Source organism: Ascaphus truei, chromosome 6, assembly GCF_040206685.1.
Source record: "Ascaphus truei isolate aAscTru1 chromosome 6, aAscTru1.hap1, whole genome shotgun sequence".
NCBI classification, from domain to species: domain Eukaryota; kingdom Metazoa; phylum Chordata; class Amphibia; order Anura; family Ascaphidae; genus Ascaphus; species Ascaphus truei.
The window spans coordinates 36,582,944-36,591,095 of record NC_134488.1 but is presented as its reverse complement, the minus strand read 5'-3'; the positions used below and the strand labels follow the sequence as shown (position 1 = coordinate 36,591,095).

Sequence of the window (8,152 nt, the reverse complement as noted above, 5' to 3'; positions counted from 1 at the left end):
CTGCACCAAATAAGAGAATGTCGATGGGAAATGGTGTTGATTTATATCAGTGAGACTCCACTGAAGTCGATGGGACCACTTACGCTGAACAAGACCAACTCCAAATGAGCAAGGCTTGCGAAACTCAATAAGAACTGACACGTCTGCCTAAGCTCCAGGGGAAGGATGGGACTTTAGTTTGTTCACTTAGCTTTGCCAGGGATCCCAAAAAAACAAAACCAAACCCTTTAAAAAGTTTTCATAGCTATACATCACGGACCCCACCCTATATCCCAACCACTTATGGACCATGTGATGTGGGAGTGTTCGCTTTTACAGACTCTATTAAAGCACCAGCTTGGTGTTCCAAGCTGCAAATTCAGTGCTGGGGGTCTCTACAAGAAGGAGAAGAAGGGCGTTCGTTTTCATTACAGTTCTATTACCCACAACCTTACAATGAAGATGCTTATTGCAGTATCAGTCTCGTGTCTTGCTCTATGGAGTATAGTTGGTGGTAAGTAACATGTGCAAGTTGGGTAATCAGTAAAGATTTCGTTTAACAGTGTACGACTGTGTGTTAATTTTAGAGACCCACTTGGTCTAATAGCAGGGCATTTTTCTCACTGGAATTCATGTGCGTGTTGTCCGTCAAACATTTTAGGGATGTTTTAGTCAAAACCGAGCTATTTACCAATTTGTGTTATTATATTACTGTGTTTTTAAACTTTTTTCAACTGATAAAGAGTTTAAATAATAAACAATTCAATCAATTATGAATTGGTAACATAATAAAATGACACATAGAAAGAATGTAACACGTCATACATTATAGAATAAAGTTCAATTAAAACGATTATGAGATACATAGTTAAAATGAACATTCCAATATGTTACCTTTCAAATGAGACAATTTATCCAGTACTGGCAAATTAGTAAAAGGAAGTCATTATTTCATTTAAATGATGGAACATTTACAAGTATATATTAACTAAATTTACAGTAGTTAAGTAACTGGAATTTACATTCTGTAATATCACTAATTATATTCTTTGTACAGTATGTTACATGATACGGCTGTACTAAAAAATGTTGGCACCTTATATATTGATTGATGATGATTATGATGATGATTATGATAGCTCAGAGCAATAAGTGGACTTTTATATGTCTTATGATAAAACAGGCTTGGTTTGTACGAAACAAAAAATGTTGTATTCTATTTGATATGGAAAGTAAATGTTTAAGTCACTGCAATAATGAAGAGAAAGAGTATCCCCTCAATATTAATTTATCAGTGGCTTAAAATGTATTAGCGCTCCAACGTTTCAGCCCAACAAAGTGCACCTTTCTCAAGGTCACCTTGGGAATGGTGCCCTGCAGTGATTGAACAGAAACATTGGTGCTCAAATACATTTGCAAATCTGTGGAGCGCTGGATCTTTCCTTTTCACAAATACATTTGATAACACGGAGACATGATTTTGGAGGGATACTCTTTCTCTTCATCTGGATATTCGGGAGATGTCCCTCTGAGCCCAGAACCTGCAAGTATTTTGTTATTCAGAGTACCCGAGTATCTCTCTTTTTTTTTTTTTAAGCTAAGTCACTGCAATAGCATACTGTATGAGAGTTTTATTCCGTACTATTGGGTGAGCTGATGTCAGTCTCTGCAGCAAGAGTGTTTTATTACCTTTAATAGTCTGTAAACTATTTAGGGAAAGTTTACTCTATGCCAGGAGTGGCCAATTCCAGTCCTCAAGAGTTACCAACAGGTCAGGTTTTAAGGATATAAGTGGCTCAATCAGTGACTCAGTTTGACCAAGCCACAGATTGAGCCACCTGTGCTGAAGCAGGAATATCCTTAAAACCTGACCTGTTGGTAACCATTGAGGACTGGAGTTGGCCACTCCTGGTCTATGCAATAACCATGTGTGGTGTTAGTTCATTCAATATAGTACACATGGGTTTAGTTCAAGCCATTTACCTTCGGGGTAATTCTCTGTAATAGAAAGGGATTTGGAATCCAGAGCGATTGTAGGGATTTTAACTGCTTCACGCCCATCGGGGCCAGAAAACACATTGCACTACAATACATTGCTTGTCCCTCTGGCCGGGAAGGGTTAAGGGGGGTATTGCACTTCTATTATAGAATATGGTATGAGGATATATTCCAATGAAGCGCTGGGCAGGGAAATGATGGAATGTTCAATGTAGCTAAACACTGCATTGCCTGTCGATTAGAATAACATCTACGGTAGTTACCTTTTATGCTGTATTGGCCCATATCTACTAAGCAGCCTTCTGCCGTAAGAATCCATCCCACATTGGAAAACACCCTATTGATTTGAATGGGCAGTACGCTGTTTTATGGCATACGACTGCTAAGTAAATATTTGGCCCAATATCCTATGATTGGACTTTAATAGTGAATTCTATGGGGGGGGGGGGGTAACTGATATACTGTATATAGTTTAAAGTGCAGCCATGACCCCAAGTTCTTGCATGGCACGCAGATATATTCCTACTTACAGTGTATAACCCTTTCATATTCCCTTTTTCCCCTTTTAGTGACATCTCTGCAATGTCACAGTTGCGATAAAGTATCAAACAACACGCAATGCAACTTGCTGCCAGTAGCAACCTGTGACGCGTCCACTACCTATTGCCTAACTAAAGGCGAAGAGTTGTGTAAGTATGAGAGCTTCACAAGCTTGGGTGTGTCACTCAGAAACGCTGCGGGGGAATGAGCAATTCAGCTTTATTGTTGGCAAACACAGGTCCGGCTCTCACTAATCTGCTATGAGCCATCTTCCTAACTCACTGTATTAAACACTTTTGATGATGACAGCCCGACGACAAAATAGAGTGGTAATGTGCTTACACTATTAGCCTTTGAAGTGAAGACGCAGCCACTGATTTCAGATCCTTGGAGATTGACATTCAGTTCCTAACCAGTGTCAAATATTATTAAAAATGCAATGCAGGATTCAGACGTCATTTAACCGGGAGCACTGATCAGAGTGTCTCAGAAACGCAGGAATACTGTGCCGTGATCCAGGAAATAATGAGTATCTTAAATAATGCAGCAAAGTTCTTTCACCTCCGATTCAAAAGCTTGCACCATATTATTTAATGCCCTTAAAGCAGAATTTGGGAGAGCCTCTTTTAAAAATAAATTCTCATTTCTTTTAAAAATGGAAAAGAGACTGGGTTTGTAAATACAAAGAAGTCGGAGTACTCAATATCCCCGGGATATCTGATTGGGAAGTGTTTGTCAATCTAGGGTTTTCTTTATCCTTAGTCCTTATCAGAGAGCCAATATAGATAAGGCGCTGCTCTGGCGGTCCTCCGTCCCCTTCTCCTGCCGCCGCTCTCCAGTTTTCACACCTCGTCCGGAGATTTAAATACTAAACCTGTAGCCCGGAGATACCTAGACGACGCCCATAGTCTCCGGGTCAAACCCGGATCGAGCTTCGATGCTCTTTATTGGGTCTGTGTGAATGCCTCGATGGTGTTTGGCTCATTGTGTCTGTACACTTCCTCTTTATTATTTTATTATCATGGCGCAAAAATTATTGCTGACGGACATTTTTGCTATGTTGATTTCAGTTATTAGGACTGATATGAATCTTTTTATAAATCACAGTAATATTGGGTTGCAGTTGTCTATGGATATACTAATTAATAAGGCTTACAGGTTCACATTCACTGATAGAACTCTTACATTTACATGTTCCAAAGTGAAAACAAAAAGAATTGCGCTCAATGTGGTCTGTGCTAAAACAAAATAGTGACTTATATATAAATTAATAATACCACCTGATAAGTGAAGTTTTATGCTGCTGATCAGTGGGAATGGTTCAAACACCAAGCTAGATAGAGACAAAAAGAGAACAGCGCAAAAAAACCATTGTGTAGTATATTTAAATAATTTTATAAAGGGTAAGGTGAGTATTGCACGTACATCAAAAAGAAGGGTTAAAAGCAAGACATGTTAGGGACATGTTACCACTCGGCAGGCACAACGGGATACAGGCACCAGGAATTGGACGTCCTCCCTCAAGATGCTGGTATCTGGATGCAGAGTATACAGCTCAGCTCGGTTCACAGCGTTGGGGAAACTTCCCGCGCCTTCACGGAACTCACAGCAGTTGATTTCGGGGGTAGATCACCGCGTCTCTTCCTGCTTAGTCCACGTTGGCGTGTGACGTCATCCGGCAGCGTCTCTCAGCCGGTCGCGTCTTTAGTGCGTCACTCCTTGGCGATTTGCAGTCGGGCAGTATACAGAGTCCCATACAGGTCCCGCAATGAAATAAATGTCCCAATATAATGCCGCAATGGGAGTATATGTAAAGAATAAAGGACCGCGCCCTCTCCTACGCGTTTCGTACTTCCCTGACGAAGTACGAAAGTACGAAACGCGTAGGAGAGGGCGCGGTCCTTTATTCTTTACATATACTCCCATTGCGGCATTATATTGGGACATTTATTTCATTGCGGGACCTGTATGGGACTCTGTATACTGCCCGACTGCAAATCGCCAAGGAGTGACGCACTAAAGACGCGACCGGCTGAGAGACGCTGCCGGATGACGTCACACGCCAACGTGGACTAAGCAGGAAGAGACGCGGTGATCTACCCCCGAAATCAACTGCTGTGAGTTCCGTGAAGGCGCGGGAAGGTTCCCCAACGCTGTGAACCGAGCTGAGCTGTATACTCTGCATCCAGATACCAGCATCTTGAGGGAGGACGTCCAATTCCTGGTGCCTGTATCCCGTTGTGCCTGCCGAGTGGTAACATGTCCCTAACATGTCTTGCTTTTAACCCTTCTTTTTGATGTACGTGCAATACTCACCTTACCCTTTATAAAATTATTTAAATATACTACACAATGGGTTTTTTGCGCTGTTCTCTTTTTGTCTCTGTTTACATGTTCCAAAAGATGTTGCGTGCTACGGCTAGCACCGTTTGGTAAACCTAGGTCCTCGTCCCTTAATGAAAGATTAGGGCACCTGCCAACGCTCACTATTGAAAAGACATAACGCCAGCTCAGAAGTAATTACCTTGGAAGTGGGAAAATTCAGTTCAAACAGCAGTGTCAGGTCTCTTACTTTATCTTCCTGTGACCCAGTCACCAAAATGAGATTGAAAGCGCTTTAGAGCAATAACTGCAAAATTCTATATATAGCGCTCAATACATTGTCAACACTATGTACAAAACTATACGGCCCATAGATCAAGGTTTACATATGTATTTCTAATGAAAGGATTGTTGTATAGTAACGAAACATTCCCAGCTAATTGTTAATTCTGTAATGTGTCCACTTGTTTACCCTCTGCTTCTTTTTAATGCAGTTGGTAAATTAGACATAACCAAGAGATGCGCCAACCCTGGTGACTGTGACAAAGACAACTTCAATGTGTGGCTGGCTTCGAAGAAGACCGTCTGCTGTACTGGAGACCTGTGCAACTCTCCGAGCCCAAAAAGCGGGCAGAACGTCCTACAGAGCAATACTATCCTGGCAACTTCAGCTATCCTGGCCCTTATTGCCTTCAAGAACATACTGTAGACTGACTTTCACACTAATCCCAGAGGAGCTGTTAGCGTGTATTACTGTACATCTTCTGATTTCTTTACCAGGGACATAGGAAGAGCCAAACACTTACAAACCATATTTACCAAGAAATGACAGCTCCATAAGACCCCATCTGTGCTGGAAGACATATTCCGGTCACTCCGTAAAACACCTTCCATGCAACGTACCCACCCACCCCAGCAGGCTCTAAAGTGCAATACAGTACGTACTACTGCTTTGTAAATATGATCTATAGGGCCGTATAATCTCCAAAGTCAATGGCAGGTTTTTTTTTTCTTCAAACAATAGAACTTCATCAGTAAGGACGGGATTCACAAAGCTACGATGTTGGTTATCGCAACCGAATTCGGCATTGAGTGCCATTGACTTGAATAGCAGTTAATGCCGGGTGCGATCTCCACATCATTACTTAGTGAATCCCCGGCGTTAACGAGGAATGTATCAAGTATCGCAAACAGGTGCAATGTGCATCATTTTGACTTTGTGTCACTGTATCAAGATGCTTGCCCCAATTTAGCTCAACTCGCCCCAGTCAGTGTTTCAAGGAGCGGTTATAGGAGGAGAGTATAATATAATGGGATGTACCAAAATTTGCTCCTATAAATCCGCCTGGTGTAAGATAGCGTACTAGCACTAAATGTAAATTATAGCTCGACATGCATCCCCCCCTCTGCAGCATTTTTTTTTTTTTTTTTTACAAACAGTTGGGTGAGACTACACAACCCTAAACTTCTCATAAAATACGTATCGTCACTATACCCCTACTTTTTAAATGAGGTTTGATGGGCGCGTCTGTGTCACCAAACCTGAAATGAATGCTCTCAACGGCTGGTTATAATGAGAAACGAGAGATGTTAGTGTCTCTTGTGCTCTCACAGAGCTGGTGATAACATAACATGGCAAGTCTCGTTTGACATGTTAGAGCATGGTTTCCACCAATGGTTAATGGCAGAGCCCAGATTATTGTCACGCATACTGTAAGGCCCAAGGTTGTTTTTATCTTTCTCTGGATTTGTCTGTAATACACATGGGAATGAGACCCTACTCTGCAGATTACTATACATGTATAGGATCATACAACGCACAGATTGTATTTATGAAGGCTGCAATAAATAGGAAGACTGAAGATGTTCTAACTGGGTAGAATATCTTCACTTGACAATGCAACCAGAAATGCTTTTGTACCGCAGACCGACCGCTATTCAATATGATGTGAAGCTGCTTCTCAGTACTTAAGTGCTCAGCTACGCAGCATATTCAATATGGGTTTTTGTCTTATATATTCAAGCAGAGGTGGCATACACAGACTATATGTCAGATTTTAATATCTTTTTTTTTAAGTAAAAAAAAATGTAAATATACATATATGTATGCTCTGAGATTTATGCAGTGGGAATAATTCACATACCTGCGTCATATAATAAAAATGGAAATGGAAAAATGTGAGTCTGAATATTGAATTCACTGATGGACTTTGTAAGCTATTTCCGACCAGTGGGCACTGTAACTCATTGAAGACTAAAACTCATGAGCTCTGTCTGTTGGTTAAATGGTACAGTGGGGTGCAGGGTGGGGGGAGAGCTGAGACAACTGTCTTGGACTTACTGGCTGCAGGGGATTCTGCGGCCTTGTGACGGTTCGGGGAATCTGCAGCTCCCTCCTCCAGCTCCATCCTCCAGTCGGGTGGAAGTTGGATCCCGATGCTGACAGGGGGAGGAAAGAATATCGCAGGCTGTCAGGGAGCTTGGCAGAAGCACCAGCCAACCACATGATCCACCACACTGACTCTCCCCCTCCCCCTCTCTCCACCCTCCCGAGGCAGCCCAGAACACCCGATGGCAGCCCAGAACACCCGATGGCAGCCCAGAACACCCGATGGCAGCCCAGATCACCCGATAGAGCAATCCACCCATGTCAGTAAACCTCAAAGAACCTTATCGGAGAAGATTAAGATAAGACATTTGATCCTATGTCACCAGCATGGAAGACAGCTCTGTGCAGGCTGGTTTAGTGGAGAAAGTGAGAATAAACAGCATAAGTTGCCATGTGAACACTCTACTGTAGGCTTTGGGCCTTGTTCAATAAAACTAAAAGTAAAAAACCGCTATGAAAAAAATAATACAAATAAGGTTGGTAACCTACTTCAAAGGGTGTCACATAGGGCTCACTTTCAAAATATTTTGGGGAATTGCACCTTGCTTTAACCCCGAGGTTGTACTGGGGTGGTGGGTGACCTAGTCTTGCTACCCCAGTCTGAGTTCTGGGGCCCTCCTTTTGTACACCATGAGTCTAGAAGGGACCACCCACTCTAAAGGGATAGAAACAAACCTACATATCGAATATACTATTTTTTTTCAGGACTAATAAAAATGCCAAACTACAAAAAGATGATACCCACGCTTCCTCGCCTGAGAAATAGATGGGGGCATTAGGGGGAGGAGTACACAAAAAAAAGTATCTCAAACCTCCAAAAAGGATGGAGAAATAGGGTAGCCCCCAATTGTATGCACACTAAACATGTGTAGGTCCATAAATAAGTACCAGATAGGGGTACAGTCAATATGCCTTGATACAATC

At 42.0% G+C, this 8,152-nt stretch overlaps 1 protein-coding gene across 1 annotated transcript; it reads left to right on the top strand.

The window, feature by feature from the left end:
• The first annotated feature begins 267 nt into the window (after positions 1-267).
• LOC142496915 (lymphocyte antigen 6 complex locus protein G6c-like) lies at positions 268-7,016 on the top strand. Its single transcript, XM_075604015.1, has 3 exons — positions 268-493; positions 2,547-2,666; positions 5,334-7,016. The coding sequence occupies exons 1-3, from the start codon at positions 283-285 to the stop codon at positions 5,546-5,548; spliced, it is 546 nt and encodes a 181-aa protein (XP_075460130.1). The 5' UTR covers positions 268-282; the 3' UTR covers positions 5,549-7,016.
• Positions 7,017-8,152: the final 1,136 nt, after the last annotated feature.